The sequence below is a fragment of the Condylura cristata genome, unplaced genomic scaffold, assembly GCF_000260355.1.
Source record: "Condylura cristata isolate star-nosed mole 26May11 unplaced genomic scaffold, ConCri1.0 scaffold00005, whole genome shotgun sequence".
Taxonomy (NCBI): domain Eukaryota; kingdom Metazoa; phylum Chordata; class Mammalia; order Eulipotyphla; family Talpidae; genus Condylura; species Condylura cristata.
In genome coordinates, this window is record NW_004567106.1 from 10,382,922 (window position 1) to 10,404,170 (window position 21,249).

General features: G+C 32.4%; 1 protein-coding gene across 1 annotated transcript in view; it reads left to right on the forward strand.

The window, feature by feature from the left end:
• The first annotated feature begins 1,422 nt into the window (after nucleotides 1-1,422).
• The window catches only part of CASD1 (CAS1 domain containing 1), a 29,107-nt gene continuing 9,280 nt past the window's right edge, over nucleotides 1,423-21,249 (forward strand). Inside the window, exons 1-10 of the mRNA XM_012720710.1 lie at nucleotides 1,423-1,463; nucleotides 2,449-2,511; nucleotides 6,778-6,822; nucleotides 7,252-7,375; nucleotides 8,607-8,821; nucleotides 10,387-10,809; nucleotides 11,828-11,917; nucleotides 17,775-17,894; nucleotides 18,814-18,970; nucleotides 20,362-20,441. Of these exons, the coding sequence (XP_012576164.1) occupies nucleotides 2,482-2,511; nucleotides 6,778-6,822; nucleotides 7,252-7,375; nucleotides 8,607-8,821; nucleotides 10,387-10,809; nucleotides 11,828-11,917; nucleotides 17,775-17,894; nucleotides 18,814-18,970; nucleotides 20,362-20,441 (1,284 nt within the window). The 5' untranslated portion in view covers nucleotides 1,423-1,463; nucleotides 2,449-2,481. The remainder of the gene's footprint in view (nucleotides 1,464-2,448; nucleotides 2,512-6,777; nucleotides 6,823-7,251; nucleotides 7,376-8,606; nucleotides 8,822-10,386; nucleotides 10,810-11,827; nucleotides 11,918-17,774; nucleotides 17,895-18,813; nucleotides 18,971-20,361; nucleotides 20,442-21,249) is intronic.

Below are 21,249 nucleotides of genomic sequence, written 5' to 3' on the forward strand. Positions count from 1 at the left end.
TGGTGTGAGATACTGACCTAGGTTCACTCTTTTGCATATACTTGTCCCATTTCTATACACCATTTATTTAAGTGATTTGTGTTATTGCAGTGTAGATTAACTGTCTCTATAGGTATGAGTTTATATCTATGTGTTTTTGTTTCAGTACCATACTATTTTGATTTTTGTAGCCTGCAGTAGTTTGAAGTTTATTAGTTTCATCAATGTTTGTTATATCTTTGAAGATTGCTATTGAAACTTTGATAGGAATTTCATTGAATCTGTATATTGCTTTGGGTAGAATAATCTCTTTGACAGTATTAATTCTTTCAACCCATGAACTAGGAATGTCTTTCTATTTCTTTGTGTCTTCTATTTCTTTTAATAATATCTTATAGTTTTATTTGAATATCTCCATTACTTCCTTTGTGTTTTGACCTTGTATTTTCCAGATTTATTTGACCAAGGAAACTTTTTTCATATGACATACCTTAAAATTCCATTGAATTAGTGGTTCAGAGGGTTCTTTTGGCTAGGGGTGCTTGAGCAGGACCAACATTAAACTGTTGATAAAAGCAAACATTATTTTATGGATATATAAATATGAACACTCTCTGATTAAATTAATGAACATTGACTTAGGAACATCATTGTTGATTTAGGAACATCAATAGCTTATTTTTAATTTCTTCTATTCCTTATCCTAGATTTCTAGTTTTTAAAGAATTCCTGTTTTTAATTGGAGTGCTTATACTGGTTTATTGATGAGAGTTGGCTAAATGCTGTTGCAACAACAAGCATTAGATGTTAATATTTCACCTAGCAAATGTCCTCGCTATCTATGTTGGCAAGAAGCTTTGCTCCATATAGTCATTTAGGAATTCCTGCTGTTGAAGTATTAACCATTATATAGTTGTATCATTCAGAATATTCAGTTTATCAGACTCTGCATATTAAGATTAAGCTGGACATTAGAGAATTGCTTTGGGAATTTAGTTCCTAAGTGACCCACATCACATCTGGTCACATTACACTGGCCAGAGTTAGTCATGTGGCCTTGGCTAAGTGAAATGTAGGGAATGTGAAATTGTGAGGAAAAGTAGGGAAGCAATATGTCTCTCCTTAGGCACTAATTTGAAATCTTGGCAAGCTTGGCAAAATTATCATTTATATGGCCAAGTTTACCTCTACTGTTTCTTTTGTAGTTGAAGTTTTGTTTTTATGCTACATTTTAGATGTTGAAAAGCACATACAATTTAACTAATGTTTATTTTTTGATATTCAATGCTGGTATTTTCCTCTTCAAGATGAATGTAGATATTTGAGATATGGTACATAAATAAGTCAACATATGCAGCTAAAGAGGGCATTATTTACATAAAATTAATCTGCACATTAATATTTATCTGTTGTTTCTCTCCCTTTTTTTTTAATGGCAGCATGAAAACATTCCTTTTGAAGACAAAATTGCAGCAATTAAAGTAGTAAGTTTTATGTACTAGCTAAATGTTTCAATGTTGAAACTTTTATATTCATTGGTTAATTTATTTGTAGGTCTGCTAGTGCTTTGTGCATATTTAAATATATTTCCATGCATTTACACTGAGAGTAGATAAGAATAATAAAGTAATTGAATAAATGTTTTGTGTACTGTTTTATGCAATAAATAGAATCCTGGTTCTCAGATTTTTGTGTATGAAGTACTACATCTTGTACATTAATTTAAAACCAGTATATATGTTCAGGCTTAATATCCATAAGACAAGTATGTGAATTTTCTCAATTTGCAGTGATAGTGTATTCTCCTACAGTATTGAATTCTCCTACATACTGTAGGAGAATACAGTAGAGATGACAAAATATAATTCTCTACAAACAATTAAAGTAGGATAAAGACGGGAAAAAGGAAAAAAATGAGGCATTAGGAGGAATGTGTAGAGCAAGAAATTGTAAGTAGTTTTCTTTCTTGAGGAAGTGTTATTTTAACTGAGACGGTAGTGCTAAGTAGGGACTAGTCAGATTCAGTGTAAGTTTACCTAGCATTGTAGACAGAAGGAACTATATCTATAAACTTCTGTGAGGCAGGGAGTCTAGCAAAGAAGCACATAGAACATTCCAGGAGCTGAACAGGAACCAAAAATGCTAGGAGAAAAATGGCAAGAGAAAAGGTAGAATGTCCAGGCACTGGAGAAATCCTATACCTTAGCAGGTTTGAGAACACTGGAATTTATTCTGAAGACAGTTGAAAGTCCTTGAATATTTAAGCATCCATATGTCAAGATCAGATTTATTCTGACTGAACTGTGGAGAATTTAGAAGAAAGCTAAAGTGAGTATAAGGAGAACTATTATGAAACTTTGTCAAATTAATCTGGGAGATGAAGTATTGTAGATGAAGGGGAGGTTTTCTTTTAAGTACTCTGTAAGAGATATGTTTCCTTGACTTTTTCTTTTTTCATTTCTCTTTTAGGATTTTCTGTGGCATCCAGAAGTTAATGGTTCTATGAAACAGTGTATCAAAATGTGGACTGAGGTCTGTGTTTGAAAATAACAAGGCTTTTTTGGTTTTGAACAACTAGATTTTTAAAAGCTCCTGATGATCCATTGTTTTTCTCTCCCTTACTCACTAACTTCTCCACTGTATTTTATGCCAACCTTATTGATAGCTACGAAGCTGTACTGGACTAATTTTATTCGCTTGATTGAATGGAGAATGTATTGAACCATTTTCTCCACTGTTAACATCTTAGGGTGATTACCATAACCCCTGATGATTATGTTTATACCCCTTTAAAGATTTAAAATGTTCTGTTACTGCTATAGCTCCGTTTATTCAAACACTTATCATCTTTCCAGCACAGTGCACATCCTCTTGAGGTTTTTTCACTTTGTACTTAAAGCCCATGTCCAGAAAATTCAGGAGGCTTTTTTTTTTTTTAAATAGTTTGTTTTCTTTTCTTTTATCATTATCTATGTGACCCAAAAGATGATCATGGTATGTTTTGACCCATAGTGTTTGGAAATAAATTAGCTATAAAAGTAGGCAAGTTTTCACAAGTCCCCTTTAGAATCTTTATGGGAGTCTTCATGTCAGCATGAAAACATTCCTTTTGAAGACACTTCTTGGTCCTTTAATCAAACTTGTGTTCTTAGCCTGAACTATTTGTATTTAATATGGATGAAATAATACTTAATTTTTTCCACAGTTGTGGATTAGAAAGCTACAATCATTAATACTAAAATAATGTACAGCCAAATAGTAAAGTTGAGTATAAAGGAACCTACTTCAATAAACAGGTATTTATAAATCACCTACATATTTTAGGGATTAGAGTAGATACTGTTGATACTCTGATCAATATAGTAGAGTTCTGCTCTTAAAAGAGCTGGATGATTGGTAGATAGAGGTAATTAAGGAAGTAGTGTGATGATTGGTACCAAAATGGAGGAAGTATCGAGTGTAAGTGTATTAAAGGACATATACAATAAATACAGTGTTTAAAGTTCTCAAAACTAGTTTGCAGATAAAGTGATGTAAAGATGATGACCTAGAGTGAGAAAGGAGGGTTTTTCTATGCAAAGGAAATGGCGTATGGAACAATGCTGAGAATAGAATATAGCCTGTTTGGGAAATTGCCAATCATTTTTACGTTACTAGAGCTAGAATGTAAAGTACTACTTTATTTACGTTGGATTTTAGTTGTTAATTTTGTCTGTTAAATTTTGGGAGCGAGTTATGAGAGATGAGATAAACAGATACTACATTACAAATAATATCCTAAGCTATAGTTAGGAGGAATAGATCTACCTATCTATTTTTTATTCATTCTAAACACTTAAGGGTAGGGTGTATTTCTTAAAAATGAGGAGGAGAGTGGGTTGAATTTATTTTGAGATAGTGAAGAACCATTGAAAGTTTTAAACATGAGAATGCTGAGATAATGTGCGCGCGTGTGTGTGTATGAGGGGGGGTTGCCATAGAAAATTAGGCTAAATTGTGAAGAAACCAGCAATTTAGATTTAATTCTATAGGTAATGGTAATCATTAAGAAATATGAACTACTTAGGTTAATTTGAGAAGTCTTGATAAGGAATGAGGAAATATTTTATGAATTTGGGAAGTGGTACAGAGTGAGGAGATATTTGTTACTTGAACAGAAGAAATTGAATAGGAAGAAAATACAGAGGTGAAGGAAGAGAGTTTAAGAAGGGAGCTATCAAAAGAATTGTAGAGAGGGGCAGTGAAAGGGGCTTGAAGAAAGGGGATAAGAAGGACTGTAATATTAACACTCAGGAAGAAAAAAACTTTTTTAAAGATTTATTTATTTATGCTTACAGAACTGGGGTACAGGCCAGAGGTGTGGTAGGTGAGAATGTTCACCAGAGACAGAGTGGGGAGCAAAACAGGCAGATCTATTGAAATACACTGCTGAGGGAGCAACGGGGGGTGGGTAAGGAAAGGTCTGCCATGCCGCATGGGTCAACTCCCTGGCCAGGAATTGAACTGGAGCAGCAGAGGCTTCAGAGAGCTTCATAATGCAGTGCTTTAACCTGTTGCACCACTAGGGAGAGCCCAGGAGGAATAATTTTTTGAAGAAGATAGTGAGAAGTGTCATTTAGAAACTAGATAAAACAGAATGAAGCTGTAGGGCTTGGCATTCTAGAATTCATTAATGTCATGAGGGCACTTTTAATGATTGGTGAAGCCCAAATCAAAATATGATGGTTGGAAGCATAAATGAGAGATAAATGAGAAATTGGCATGCTGAGGACAGAATGCCTTTTCTAGTAATCTGTTAAGGATGTGAGGGGGAAGAATTTGAGAGTGAGACTGAGTTGAAAGAACATTTTTTCGAGGATAAAGATGGTTTAAAACTTTGTAGATTGGGGCCCTCCCTGGTAGCTCAGCAGGTTACAGCACAGCACTGAGAAGCTAAAGCCACTTCCGCATGAGTTCGATTCCCGCCTGCCCCGGAGGTTTCCACATGGCGTGGCAGACCTCTCCTGACGCACCCGCTGCTCCCCTCAGCAGTGTACTTCGTCAATCTGCCTGTTCTGCTCCCCACTCTGTCTCTGGTGAAGCCTCTCGCCGCCCCTAAGCCTCTGGCCTGTACCCCAGTTCTGTATGCACAAATAAATAAATCTTTAAAGAAAAAAAAACTATAGATTGGGGGAAGGAAGGAGAGTGGAAAGGAGGACAAAATTTATAATGTGAACACTAGAGGACATAATTCTACCTCTAGCCACAGAAGTCAAAAGTGAAGGGATATGGTCACAGAATAAATGATTTAGCTATTAAAAGAATAGGGCTATATTATCCTTACCCTCTAGTCAGAGGGAGATAGGCTAGGTAAGTATATGTATGAATTTGTAAAAATGGAGGCAGGGAGGCAGGAATATACAGGCCACATAAATTCTGTTTTCTCTATGCAGTTTGAGAATTAGACTTTATATGGAAAATGAGGAGTATGAACAAGAGGGACTTGTATAAACAAAATAAGATTTAGGATAACCACTGTGAGAATGAGAAGAGGAGACATCTAGAGAGAGGGGAAGTTTTAATAAAATAAGAATATAAAATGGAGCATATTGTACTGGAAACAGGAATATTTCTAAAAAGACATAGATTCATTTACTTGTGATTTTTCTTCTCTTCTGTCATGGTTCATGTGTTACCTTTAAAATGAGTCAGTAGTTTTTATGGTCTTACTGTTTTTCTAATTAAATTTCTTACTTTTAGATGTCTCTTCTATGCATGGTTGTAACATCAGGTATTCTGTGTTGTGAAAGGCACTTAGCAAAGAAGTCAGGAGACTTAATTTCTGTCTCTTCTTAACAGACTGCAGTGATATTCTATAAACCTTTCTACTATTCTGCATTCTTGTTGTATAAGATACTTGTAGTAACGTCCTACTTTTTTTATGGCTACCAATAGTCTATGAAAAAAGAGCTAATTTTGGGAAAAGAACTTATTAAGTTACTTAGTACTATAGAGTTGATAGTATTATTAATAGTACAATTTACACCTGGTAAAGATTTTCTAACAACTGTTTTTTTCTACATTGTGGTCTATAGTAATTGCCAGTTTATTTTGTTACACACATATTGGATTTAGCTTTCCTAAAAGACTGCTTTTTTTTTTAGGGCATTGACTATATCCAAACTGCGTACCCTGTAGGTGGTCATGAATACTTTTTAATGGTTGACATAATATAATAGACCTGTACTCGAAGTAATGTACTCAGAAATCAGAGTAATAGTTCAGTAATGTTTGGGGTTTATTTTAAGAACACCAAAAAATTAATCATATAAGCCTCATGTCATCCTGAATAACTATGTAACCATGTAAAGGTTTGAGACATCATTGGTTGTTCATCTTGTTACAAGAGTTCCAATAAGGAACTTTAGAAAAGTCAAGCACATTTAAAAGGAGAGACTCAAATTAAGAAAAATATTAAGTGTCCCTCCCTGGTGGTGCAGCGGGTTAAAGCACAGAACTGAGAGACTTAAGCCACTTCCTCATGAGTTCGATTCTCTCCTGCCCCAGAGGAGATCCACATGGTGTGGCAGACATCTCCTGGCCTGCCCGCTGCTCCCCTCAGCAGTGTACTTCATCTATCTGCATGTTCTGCTCCCCACTCTGTCTCTGGTGAAGCCTCTCACCCTCCGCATCTCTGGCCTGTACCCCAGTTCTGTATGAATAAATAATAAATCTTAAAGAAAAAAAATTAAGTAATGTTACTTGTATTAGTTCCCTGAGCTTGATATAGCACTATTATAAAGGTTTTTCTTTTTTTAGGATTCTGTTGCAAAGCCCCATGTGATTGTAGCAGGAGCTGCCACAGTAAGCTATATTCTGTACCTTACCTTTTGATTTTTGTTTCATACTTAAGGACATGCTAGAAAAGTTAATTTATGTTAAATGGAATTCATGATTATATTTATATTTTAATTCCTATTTCTTTATAATTAATGAAAATTTATTTTAAGAAAAAATCTGAATGAAGCTTGGAATTTAATGTTAAATGATAATATTTTATAGCTAAAATTAAACATTCCTTTTTATGAACATTATACATTCAAAAGTCTAACTTTCTGTTAAATTTTTTCAACTGCTTCCATAGTTTCATTAATTTGATCAAATTTTATTCTAATGTTTTAATGAAAATAGGAATTATCTCAAAATAATAACCTGTTACAATAGAACAGATTATATACTTTAATTTTTCTCTGACAAATACTGAATTAATGCTTAATTTTTACATCCTCTTAGTGGTCTATCAAGATTCACAATGGTAGCAGTGAAGCGCTTTCACAATATAAAATGAACATTACCTCTATAGCACCACTTTTAGAAAAATTGGCAAAGACAAGTGATGTTTATTGGGTCTTACAAGGTAAGGAATGAATAATGAAAAACTGTCATTTTGTATATATTTTGTGGCAAGAGTTTTTATTGTCTCTTGTTTGAAGAAGCAAAATTATTGCTTCAGGAGAGTAAATATTGAAATAAGGTGTGCAAAATTAGAATAAATATGAGTTATTTGCTTTCCTTTTTGAACTTAAGGAACTGACAGGTTAATAAATGTAATAAGTAAAAAATTAAAAATAAATAAAAGTATCCTCTGAAGAACCTCATTTGGCTGCCTGCGTGTAGAATAGCAAAGAGTAAGTTCTAAAGGCAAATGAAGATTTGGTACTAGAGAAATCTGTTATTAATTTTACATTGCAAAAATAATAAGGCAAGTGAAATGTCTATATCTGACTTTTTATGGCAAAGTATATTTGTTGTGATTGGAAGATATAGAAAACAAATTATAATTCATATTATTAAGCTCACTGGAAATTAATATACTTTGAAATTGACAAAATCTATTTAAATTCATACCATCTAGCTTACACTTGGTAATGAAATTCTTTAAAAGAAAGTTGACATTAGATCAAGTAATTTTAGGAGTTTATTGAATGTCCATTACTTAATGCCTAACACAATATAAAATGCCTTGGGTATTTTAGCAATTCAAATTGTCAGAGACTTAATGAGTATTTCCAAGTAAATGACAAGCTGAGAGGGACAACAAGGTTACTGATAATCATTTCCACAGTTCTGTTTTATTTACAGACTCATACTTACCCTTTTTCTTAACTAAAATGAGAAAAATTAAAATGATTTATGATAAGTATAAAGAGACCTCACTCCTTAGTAATATTACTTCTTAGTTGTATAAACAAAGTTTGCGAAATTAAGCAATAACAGAAGTAAGACTGGCTTGGCTGCTATTTTAATTAAACAATCTTCAAGTTTGAAATTCCCACAACCTTCTATACCCTACCATCAAACTATTAAACTCTTAAAAGATAGGAGAACATAAAAATATTTCCTGGAAACTGTTTCTAAAAGAGAAGAAGGATAAAATCTTTAAATTTGAGGGCAATATTGATACAAAAAAATGAATGTCACAGTCTATTGCAAATCTTGGGCACCTTAATTTTAAAATTAATTAAGTGCCAGGGGTTATTTGAACTTTTATTAGAATGTATAAAATACAGTCAGCTAATTTGCCTGGTCGTAATTCCTTCCAAAGGTATTTTTCAAATGTGTTTTTTAAAATTGTCTTTCATGTGCAGATCCAGTTTATGAAGATCTATTAAGTGAAAATAGGAAAATGATCACTAATGAGAAGATAGATGCCTACAATGAAGCTGCAGTCAGTATTTTGAATAGTAGCATCAGAAATTCTAAATCAAATGTTAAGATGTTCAGTGTTTCCAAATTAATTGCTCAAGAAACCATCATGGAATCTTTGGATGGCTTACATCTTCCTGAATCAAGTAGAGAAACTGTAAGAATCCTTTTATCTATCGTAGACACTAATTTCTAATGGTTATAGCTGTAAGTCACCATGCCACGCTAATTATCTATTGCAATCTTCATTACACTTATAGCACCTTAGATCCAAATAGTCTATGCAAACATCTAGAAATAATTTTGTTTTCCATCATCTAATGAAATGTGTAAGTGGGAGTTTGAGTATACAATAAGAAAGAAGAAAGTTATGGAAGGGACATAATGAAACTTCATTTATTGAATGCTACTCACTCTTAATATATCTTATCTCCTAAGACACTTACAAGTCCTTCGCACACTCATGTTGAAACCTACTGCTTGTATTCTCTTTGCATTAAATTTATAAGATTAGCTTTTGTGGAGAATTAATTCTTTTAATATGTAGAGTAGTTTTTATTATTTTGTTAAAATTTCTTACAGCCTATGTATAGCCTAATATATATCATTGCTGAACAAATCCAGATTGATGGGTGAAAGAGATTTCAGTTGAATATGAAAGAGAACTACATAATTACAAATTTTCTCGCATAGTACACCAGATAATAATTATTGTTTTCTTGTGAAAGTAGTGGTCCTAACCTTTTTGCATATCTTATAAAAAGCAATTACTCTATCCCTCTTGTTTAGAAAAATAAATGTTTGCATACATATTTATGGTTCCTCATATATTTTAAGGGGCTTTGAGGAACCCTCTGAGTTTGTTAAGAATTTTGTGATGAGCTTACAGATTAGTATCTGCAACAGTAGCAGGCATAGACCTTTTCTGAATTCTCAGGGCTAAAAAGATGAGATTTTCTAAATAGCTGAGTACTTTGAATGTTTAGACTTAAGTAATTTAATCATCATAGGTCAAAGATGCCTAAATTATATTTTTATAAAACTTGATTTGACTGTACTTTCAACTAGAGTGTTTTTGACTGCTTTCCTAGAATATTTTTGTTATCATGAAGTCCTATTAAAGATGCCATATTTAACCTTAGAAATCTAAAAGCTATAAAATCCTAAGTAGTCCATAAGCTTTAAAACAAATAAATGGCATAGTGCAAATACTGTTAGCTAGGAATTAATTTTTAGTAGCAGTTATTTTACATTGTTTTCCCCACATCTAAAGACTGGAACTCTGAAGGATACTGGTATCTTCTGTATTGAGAATCTGGTAATTAAAATTCTTTGGTCTTTGGCATTTGTCACTATTTTTTTAACTGAAGGTTATGACTCATTAGCAACCAGGAAATCAGATATTTAAAAAATAATAGAATAGCAAATGTCAGAGTGCATTCCACATGGTAAAGGCATGTATTGTTTCCTATGTGTCTCTGGATCACATTGTAAAATGAATTTTTCAATTTTACATTATAGACTATAGCCAAAGAAGTTTGAAAAACCCTGAATTAGCTACTACAAGTAGAAGGAACACCATTATTTGCTTGTGTGTTTGGGAAATAGTAGCAAAAAGCTTTCTGGTTTAATGCTGAAAAGTTAGTAGTATTCACAGGAGAAAACCTAATGTGAAATGCATTACTGACAAGATAATAACCAAATAACTTGATTTGTTCACAGAGTGCAATGATTCTCATGAACGTGTATTGCAATAAGATTTTGAAGCCTGTAGATGGTTCCTGTTGTCAGCCTCGGCCTCCCCTGACTCTCATACAAAAACTAGCTGCTTGTTTTTTCACTTTATCTATTATTGGATATTTAATTTTTTATATAATACATCGTAATGCTCATCGGAAGACTAAGCCGTGTACTGATTTGGAAAGTGGCGAGGAAAAGAAAAATATTATCAATACCCCTGTGTCTCCATTAGAAGTACTTTTGCAGTCGTTCTGCAAACTTGGCCTGATTATGGCTTATTTCTATATGTGTGACCGTGCAAACTTATTTATGAAGGAAAACAAATTTTATACACATTCAACTTTCTTTATTCCAATTATCTACATCTTGGTTTTGGGAGTGTTTTACAATGAAAATACAAAAGAGGTAAGAGTCATTTTCTCTTTGGTTCATGTTATCCTTTTCTCTCATTACAAACTAGTTAAAGAGATAAAAACATTTATTGTGCCAGACTATACAAATATGTATATAGGAGAGATTGAGGGAATATTGCTACACTTAGTGAGGGAATGTGCTACCCTTAGTGAATTTTTTAAGTCAGTTTGAAGCAAATTTAAAGAGTCACATGAAACTTGTTGAAAAGTTAGAAAATGACCTGTGAAAAAGATGTGTGTTATTTTGCCTGCATGGAGATAGAGAAAGTGGTCTTCAAACACGAGATATTCTGAACATTTTATACATAAAAATAATTATATACTAAATACCTCTCTGCTTACATATTTTATGTATCTTTTCAGTTAGACATATTCACACAAATTGGAACCTACATAATAGCATGGTGCTGCTCACAATATTCTGAATTTTCTATTTTAGAATAATTTAGAGTTTCTGTCAGTGTTCAGCATATTTGTGTAACTTCTTTTGTAAGGTGTGATTTACTTGAATTAACTGCTGTTGTAAGAATTAGCTCTCATATGAAGATGGTTAGTTAGTTCTTTCCCTTCAATAAGAATATGCCAGGGAAAGTAAACACTAATAAGAGTTTGTATTTTCACTGTAAGTTTGAAGAGAACTAATTCTGAGATCTTTTCTAACTAAAATTTTAAGGTTTTCTTAAAACTGTAAAATGCCATCTTTTAGATTATAGTTTAAGTTTGATGTTAAGATAAATGATAATATTTAAAATCCCTTAGTTTATCTTAGTTTTGAAATTAATATACTTTACACATATAATGTAAATATTTAGTTTATAATTTCATGATATATAATAATATATACTTATCTTTTATCAGTAACTAAAATGGCACTTTAACTGCTTTTCATCCAAGGTCTTTAACAGAAGCATCAGCTTTGTAGCATAAAGACAAATTTTAACACAGTTATTGTATTCTCTAAATAGTAGCTTCATTTTGAAATTTAAACAGAATTTGGTTTTATTATACAGACTAAAGTACTAAATAGAGAACAGACAGATGAGTGGAAAGGCTGGATGCAACTTGTGATTTTGATTTATCATATCTCTGGAGCAAGTACAGTAAGTATTTTGAATTTAAGTACAGAAATACAGAATTAATGTCACTTTAATATTTCTTATTAGCAATCAGCTCTTTTGTGTTTTACACTCACTTCCATTTAGAAACCTTAATTTACCACCCAGTCTTTCTTCTCCTGAATCTTTGAGAATATATAATATTAAAAGAACAATGAATTTTTTTAAACAGAAGATGAAATTTTTATTTATTTGCTTTAATTTTAATGTAATAGAAACAACGGATAATCTAAGAATAGTAATTCACTTCACTATTGAACAAGAAACTTTGCAGGTGACAATTTCTAAAGATTTAGAATACACAAGGTACTATCAAAAGAAATGAAGTTAGATTGTATTTTATATTGTACCCTCCACCATATTTTAGAAAGTTTGACCAACTTCTTGTATACCCTTAAATTTTAAAAAACTTTGAACTACTTTACTTCATGCTCAGAAAACTCAGACTCTAATGCTTGTCACTGATGTATGATGTGCCATATTTCTCAAGTATTACCTTTTCTGCAACAGAGGACCCTTTTTATAAGGTTTCCAGTGCTTTCTGTATCTGGACAAGTCATTTTGTAATTTTACTTACATGTCTTGAAGAACTTAGGATTCTCATGTCTGAAGACCCGTTGGATTTGATAGAGGTAGAAAAAATACTACCTTCAGTTACATTACACTTAAAAAAACTTTTTTGAAGACGAACCTGGCTTTTTAGTATCCACTTTTCATACTTGTTTTTTTATAGTGAAGCCGCATACTAATTTCTGGACAATACTTTTAAATTTTAAGAAATTTATTTTTATTCTTAATTTGCATACTACTGTACTGCTTTATTTGCTGTTATAAAGCAAATGTCTGTAAATTCAATCACTGATCAACTGAGTTAAGATATTGCCCTGTAAGAGATATTTTAAAATTTCCATAGTTGCTGTTAAGCTTGTAAACAATAGCAGGTTTTTCATACATTTATTACTATTTGAAAATCATATTATTCTTCATTACATCTCTATTATTTTAAAAGAATTTCTGGTAGTTTTGTGGATAATTTGTTTGAAGGTGGAAGGCAGAGAGATGAATTATAATTTTTTTTTTTTTTAAAGATTTATTTATTTATTTGTGCATACAGAACTGGGGTACAGGCCAGAGGCTCAGGGGCGGTGAGAGGCTTCACCAGAGACAGAGTGGGGAGCAGAATAGGCAGATCTACGAAGTACACTGCTGAGGGAAGCAGCGGGTGGGCCAGGAGAGGTCTGGCTCGCCATGTGGTCTCCTCCGGGGCAGGCTGCAGGCGGGAATTGAACTCATGAGGAAGTGGCTTCAGATTCTCAGTGCTGTGCTTTAACCCGCTGCGCCACCAGGGAGGGCCGAATTATAATTTTTACTGAAAACACAAGGCCATGTATATATCTATATATGTATGTATGTATGTATGTATGTATATATTTGTGGCAGCAGTAAAGTTCCTGTGTTGCAGCTGAAGGAGAACTAGTGATTTCAAACAATTATAGAATAACAAAGATAGCAAAAGAGAACTGGGACAAGGAGAGAAGAAAATGGTTGACTTAGTTTATAATATCTGTTCAGAATGGGATAAATTTGGTATATTGTCTAACATTTAAGTAGAGCTAGATATTGAATCTTGGGAATAACTCTGATATCCAAATAAAAACTAAATTAATTTGATGAAAAAAGTGTTTTAAGATAATGCCACTGAGAAACATAATTTATTGTTGACATATTAAAGGGTGATAACAACTGTACAAAAAATTAATAGAGATTAAGTTTCTCAGTTCAGTGAATTCAAAGAATACTTGGATCATAAACAGATGAAGGCAATTTGGCATTCTACTATAATCATTTGCCAAGTTAGCTTTCTAATACATATTAGACTACATCCCAATACATCTAAATTATAATTTTTAAAAATCCATGCTCTGGAAGGACATACTTTAAATTAACAGATCATTTGTTATGATTAATTAACATTTTCTGATTCTCTTATAGGATTTTGTGGTTAAAAATTACCTGGATCTACACTAATAAAGCATTACTATCATGGATTATAGCTTATTTGAGGCATTGATTCTTAGATATTTAAGGAAATATACCCACTAAAAACTTTTTTTTTTAAAGATTTATTTATTTATGCATACAGAGCTGGGGTACAGGCCAGAGGTGCAGAGGCGGTAAGAGGATTCACCAGACACAGAGAGGGGAACAGAACAGGTCGACTGACAAAGTACTCTGCTGAGGGGAGCAACGGCCGGGTCAGGAGAGGTCTGCCTCACCATGTGGTCACCTCCAGGGTAGGGATTGAACTCAAGCTGAACTGGATTTAGCTTCTTAGTGCTATGCTTTAACCCACTGCACCACCAGGGAGGGCCTAAAAACTCTTTTTATTTGCCATCGTTATTTCAGTTTCCTAATCTTAATGTTTTCTATTTTGAGTAAAATGTGTTTCTATACTAAAATCGAAATTAAAGTAGTAATAAAAATTAGAGAATTATTAAAATAATCCAGGTGGTCTAGCAGATTGTAATTGTTGATATAAATATTTTTAAAACATGGTTTATATTAAATATGGATTAAATACTTTAAATATAATATGTATGAATATTGTAAATTTAACAGGGAGTTAAGAAAACTAGATATATATATAAAGTTGATGATTTTATGTTCCATTGTGAAGTTATGTTTTATTTTTTCCCTCTCAGAGTTTGTAAATAATTCCATTAAGGGACCTAAATAAAAATCTAGTAAGACTAAGAAAAGAACAGAATCAGTAGTCAGCCTAGCTATTAGTTCTAATGAAGTTGAAATTCCAAGGATACTTTTAATATTAAAATACTATAATACTTGACTCATGAAATATAAAAAGAAAATTTGGATTAAAGGAGTCTAAAGAGGAACAACAAAAATAAATTGTGATCCCTAACTCAAAACTCCTTGATTCAAAAAAAATTTGAATCCCTGAAGGATACTGCAGGTACATATGGGGGAACCCTTATATAAGTTGTACAGTAGATATTATTATCATATATATATAAACCCTTAAGTTTAATATGTGGTATGTATGCATATGGTGGTGACTAAATAGTCATGTAAACAGTAATTCTTTTTTCTTTAGCAAGGTTATACTTGGTAAAGAGTTTAGGGATGATAGCAGTGTGAATCATACGTTTAAATGGGTCAGTGGATTACAGAGGTTTCTATTGTACCATTCTTGTAACTTCTCTCAGTTAAAATATTGTAAGAGAATTATCACATGAAATTTGTACTAATCCAGTCTTCCCTGGTGGCGCAATGGGCTAGGATGCAGCATTGCAAGCTGGCTGCAGCCGCTTCAATTGAGTTGGATCCCGGGTCCAGAGGTGACCACATGGTGTGGCAGACCTCTCCTGACCCGCCCGCTGCTCCCCTCAGCAGTGTACTTTTATCACTAGGCCTGTTCTGCTTCGGGCTCTGTCTCTGATGAAGCCTCTCACCGCCCTTGCATCTCTGGCTTGAGCCCCAGTTCTGTATGAATAAATAAATAAATCTCTTTTAAAAAGTTAAAAAAAAATTTGTACTAACCAACACTAGTCATAACTTGGCAAATGGTTGTAATAGTGGTTAGTTCAGTTTGTCAAGAATCAGTGATTAAGCTTGTACATATGGTACTTGGAGACACCAACCCTATTATATTATGGTAGCCACTAACTATATATGGTATTAACAACTTGAAGAGGAACTAGTTGAAATTGAGATGTGCAGTAAATGTGAAAATGTACTAGATTGGGTATAAATGCCATACTAAATTAAAAACTGAAAAAATAAAAATATTACATATTAAAATAATGTTTTGGGCCTATTGAGTTAAATACATTTACTCTATTTATTTATTAATAAATACATGTATTTATTAAAACTAGTTACAGTTGTTTCTTTTTATGCTGGCAGTCACATTAGAAATAAAGAGTTTGCATTTTATTTTTGTTGTACTGCATTGCCATAGGGAGCTGAAGTTGGTATCTTTTACATAGAATTAGACTTCAACATGTTATGAAAAAGGAACTTTATAGCAGTTAATTGCCACCAGAAAAATGGAAAGGATTGCTTTGGTAATTAGTGTGTCTCCTGCTATTAAGATTTTCTCAAACAAATACTTGAAGGGAATATTTTAGAATACAGTCAAGAATGAGGTAAGATTTTGTTTAAATAAAGCCTATATTATTTCAGTTCTACATTTCCCACCTTAATCCCTATGATTCTAATATGTTACATCTTCACTGAAGTTTTTTGATATAAGGATACGACATTTAGGAAGAACTAATGATGAAGGACAATAAATAAAAATTTGCTCAATATGTACATTGGTCGGATTGATAGGAACTCAGAAAAAAAAAAAGAAATGTCTATCATTTGCACTTAAAGAACAGAAATTTTTAACAGTGTTCTAAAGAAAGATAACATTCGAATAAACAAAATGTAGTTAGAACATTCCATGCTAGAATAAAACAGTAAATAAAAGGGAAGTGACAGGAAAACACAGGAGGTGTTCCATTTAGGATACAGAGAATCCTAACAATTTGGTGAGAGTGGAGGTTATATAATTTGTGACCTATTTAAATCTAGGAGTGTTTTCATTCCAGAAAAATATCCCTCAGAGAAGGAGATGTATTCAGGCATGCATTCACGAATATATACAAAAGATACATATATTCAAATCCTTATAGAATCAGTTCAGATTGCCTGCTTAATTGCTTTATTCTATAAAGCATCACTTGGGGAAGACCCATTAACTGGTCTAAGCAGTGTTAATGCTGAATAATTAGAAAAATAATTATATGTATTAGAATAATATAATAATAAGCAGTGTTAATACTGATCAATTAGAAAGGTGATCAGATAGCATCTATAAAATAGAAACCAAAAACCTTTTATATGGATTTAGTAATTATCTCTAAAAGAATGGCCTTATAATTGCAAGGGTTGGATGTCACTGAACAAACCTTTTAAGGATCATTTTTAAAAAGCACGCACAAGTTATGTTGTACAAATGAGAAAAGACTAGTGGGTGGTAGATAGATGGAATGACAGTGTTCTAATTCTCTCAGGTTATGAGAATAATTCTCTAAGGTTGTGAGAATTAGAACTTGTAAATGAGATAATATTTCCATTAACTCCCATAAAATATAGATTAGAAGTTTTATATTAATTCCACCTAGATAGAAGCGAAAATGTGGTGTTCTGAAAAACCATGCTAAATGATTCTCAGAATCTTGGTCATGATGACACGTTGATGTAGAGATGTAAAATAAAATTGTTTCATAATATAAGAGTGGGAGAGAAGTAATATTTCTAAGTTATGTTTGCATGATTTTTAAATATGTAGTTTTGCTAAATGGTGTTAGTAACTATCATTTACAAGTCTAAAATTTGTTCATTCAGTGTGGCAAAACTTTATTATTATTATTATTTTTTACATCTCACTGGGAAAATGTGAAATCTAGAATGGCCTTTACTTAGCAAATATAAGCATCAATAACTATGGCTAGCATATACTTAAGTTTGATGGATGAAATAGTACTAAATATGTACTAAGTACTTATTAACTTACAAGAATGCTTCAAAGAAGGTGGTAATAGTCTTCTAGTTTAGAAAACCCAAATTTATGCCAGAACCAGAAAGTGAATCTAGATCTATTTGATTCTAAAACTTAACCTCTACTATTAATACCCTTATTTTTGAACTGAATTTTTTTATTTAGCTAGTGCTAAGTGGTAACAATAGTCTGTTAACTTCGTTAATGCACTGGTTATGATAGTTGAAGGTATAATGCCAGTATATTTTATGTATTTCTCTTTGTCAACAGTTTTTGCCTGTATACATGCATGTTCGGGTTCTGGTTGCTGCGTATCTGTTTCAGACAGGGTATGGGCATTTCTCATACTTTTGGATCAAAGGAGACTTTGGAATCCATAGAGTATGTCAGGTAGGAATGCATTCAGTTATTTTCAATACGTTGATCATTGTAAGACCACTCATAATTTGAATTTATGAAATAACATGTAAGTTGTGTGTTATTTGTGTATTGTTTGTTCAATGATCTGATATAGTTTGTTACTGTGAAAAGGAAAATATAATTTAGATGAGTATGTGGTAAAGCTGGTACCCAAGGGACAACATTCTGATTCACTTCAGTTTGGTAGAAATGTACAGTACCAGGCATTATTACAATATGTTTCCTCTAGAAGGTTAGTATCTGTTAAATTTCTAACTTGTGGCAGGCAGTTTCTGATCGTTATTTTATTTCTCCCTCCTTAGAACCTTGAGTAGTGATCTTCACACTTACAGCCAAGGTCACAGAGGCTCAGAGAGGCTGGGTAATTTGTCTACAGTCACGTAGTAGTAAATGGCACACTCTGATGTCAATCTGCTCTGTTATTTGAGTGACATTACACAATTGTCTGAAATGACTTATAAAAGTCCCAAAGACACTTTGTAATTTGAGTAACATGGTTTTGTATCTTCGACAAGTCTCAGTTTAATCCCAAATGTGGTAAATCAGCATCAAACAGAGATGAAATGGACACCCTTTTGTTGGGGTAATCTAATCTCTATTTATAAACTGAAGCTCTAGGAAAGAGGTTTGTGATTCTCGCTGCATGTAACAAGATGGCATTTGGACCCAGAGGATGCTCAGGCTGATGTTTGCTGGGATTTAGTTAATATAATGATACATAAATATTTTATATTCAGGTCTTTACAGTGACTATTGAACAAATGCAGTTTTAGGTTTGTAAAATGTACAGTTTTTTCAGACTTCTATAAGCATTTTTACTCTGTTAGAGAATGTCTTTGCTCTTCTTATGTATCTGGAGTGAAAACCATTTTCTTCTCCTTTTTAACAGGTCTTATTTCGTCTCAATTTCCTGGTAGTGGTATTATGTATAGTCATGGATCGGCCTTATCAGTTCTATTACTTTGTTCCTCTGGTCACTGTATGGTTCATGGTCATATATGTTACTTTAGCACTTTGGCCACAAATAATCCAAAAAAAAGCAAACGGTAAATAAAACTTTTATATTAATGTTAATAACATTATTCTTTCAGTGTACTAAATTTCATTTTCGTTGTTTAAGGCTATCATTTTTATTGAGACATGTAGACAATTTAAATTCATGTGTAGTTTTGACATTTCGACATTTTATTCTTAGATTATGTTTCCAAAGTGTTACAGCTAAGTAGTTCAAGTAATATAACAATGTGGAATAATAGTTTGCATTTATATTGTATGTGTGTATTTTCCCTTTTTAAACTTAAAATTTTCAAAACCATTTTATGTATTCAATAATGGAACAATTTTCAAACAATCTTGTAGAGACCCAGATTGGAGAGAAGTAGAAGAGAAATGTCAAAGCCAATTGGAGTTCCAGACCCTACATCCTGCTTCAGTCTTAGCATTTCTGCTTTATTTCATTTCATATAGATAGATAGATAGATATTTTGATTAAACATTCCTTTGCAAGAGGCTTCTTAAATCAAACCACTTTTAAAAGCACTGACATTTTGTATCTTTTAGAAAGTACTTAAAACAGCTATCAGTCTGATTTACATATAAGGAAACATCAGCTCCTAGAAGTTGTCATCTTCAAATTTCATATAACTAGTTACTGATAATGTTCAAAGTTACTCATTAAGATTATCTTTATACTTCCCCCAATTACATTAAAATAAAAGCTTCCCACTCCTTTTTTAGAATAAAAATATTTTAAATATATTTAACTTGACTTTTTACCCAATACTGTATATCAAAAAATATTTTCCAGTATTATAATATTAATTTTTCAGAAAAGAATTGAGTTTTAGCCTTTAATGAATTTTAGTAATGTCTTCAGACAGTCTTTGTAGTTAAATTTCTCCATAAAAACCTAGCATAGTAATCAAATAAACAGTCAATCTGTATAAACTCTGTGAGCAAATAACTTAAAATATGTACATGTCAAAACAGATTTTTTGCTTAAGTGCTAGTCCATTAGGGAATTCTGAAGCTGTCCTTAGAGCATTATTATTTAAGCAACATTGCCCAGGTTATATTAAACATGAGAGTTAGCACTATACTGAAATGATGTTTCAGAATTGTTGGTAACTTTTAATAATGAATAAGTATAATTGAACCCAAGAGATTTTGTAAAATACTTTTACAGTAGATGAACAACAGGTATATAGAGTGTCAGTTATATTGTACAGCCGCACTGCTAGTGAGGATCCTCTCTCTGTTTTGCCTTTTTTGTTCTACTTGTCATTTATGACTTAGATATATTTTGTGTTATCTTACAAGCAATCTTAAATTATTTTAAGAACTATGCAAAATCTAAAAACATTAAGTAGAAAAAAGCATGTGTTGTTTTCTAACATAAATTTACATTTCTTAGTAAATTAAATATTTTCTCTCATAGGAAATTGTTTCTGGCATTTTGGCTTACTGTTGAAACTAGCCTTCTTGCTGTTATGTATATGTTTTTTGGCATATTCTCAGGTTTGTACAGTCTTTTTGGTTTATATTTTGTTCTATTTTCTTTTAAAGTTCAAGTCTATTACAGTATGTAGGAAGAGTCAGAGCTTTTTTCAAGCTTCATTTTTTAATGACTGTAATAAAAGTGTCACTCTATAGTTGACTACTCAGTGTAGTTCTTTTGAGACCTATCTACTTTTGTTACCACTGTTTTTGTTGTAAGAGCAATTTAAAGCTCTTCCTCTGGCAATTGTTCAAAATCCATTTTACTTGACTTTGATCAATCAAACATTTATTGAATACCTCTTATAAGACACTACTCTAAGTGGAGATCAAAATTTTCTTGACAGGATTTGCAACTTGGTTTGTGCATTATTCATTGCATCAAAGTGATACCTGATTTTTTTCATTACTGCATAGAGTAAAATTTTAGTAGTTAGTAAAACCAACTTTGGAGTAAAGGGGTTTGTGTATACTTAGTATGTTTAATTTCATAAAATGTTGGTTATTTTCCTATCTCTATCTTTCACAGGTGGCAAACTGCTACCTGCTGGTCAGACCTATCAGGCAGACATACTATTTGGGCAGCATGAGATTGATAACAAAGTATTTTAATTTGAGTGCCTATAGTTGTGACATATTCTCATTACTCCTGTCTCCAAAATTCTCTGTCTTGTACCTGACTGCATTAGATGCAAATGCCGTGTGAGCATTGTGTGTGTTTGTGGGTCTGTGTGTGTCAGTAATCGCTTTTACACTTATTTTCATACGTAGAAATACAGAAAACATTTATATTTCTGCCTTACCTCCAAGGTGTTTTTACAGGCGATAA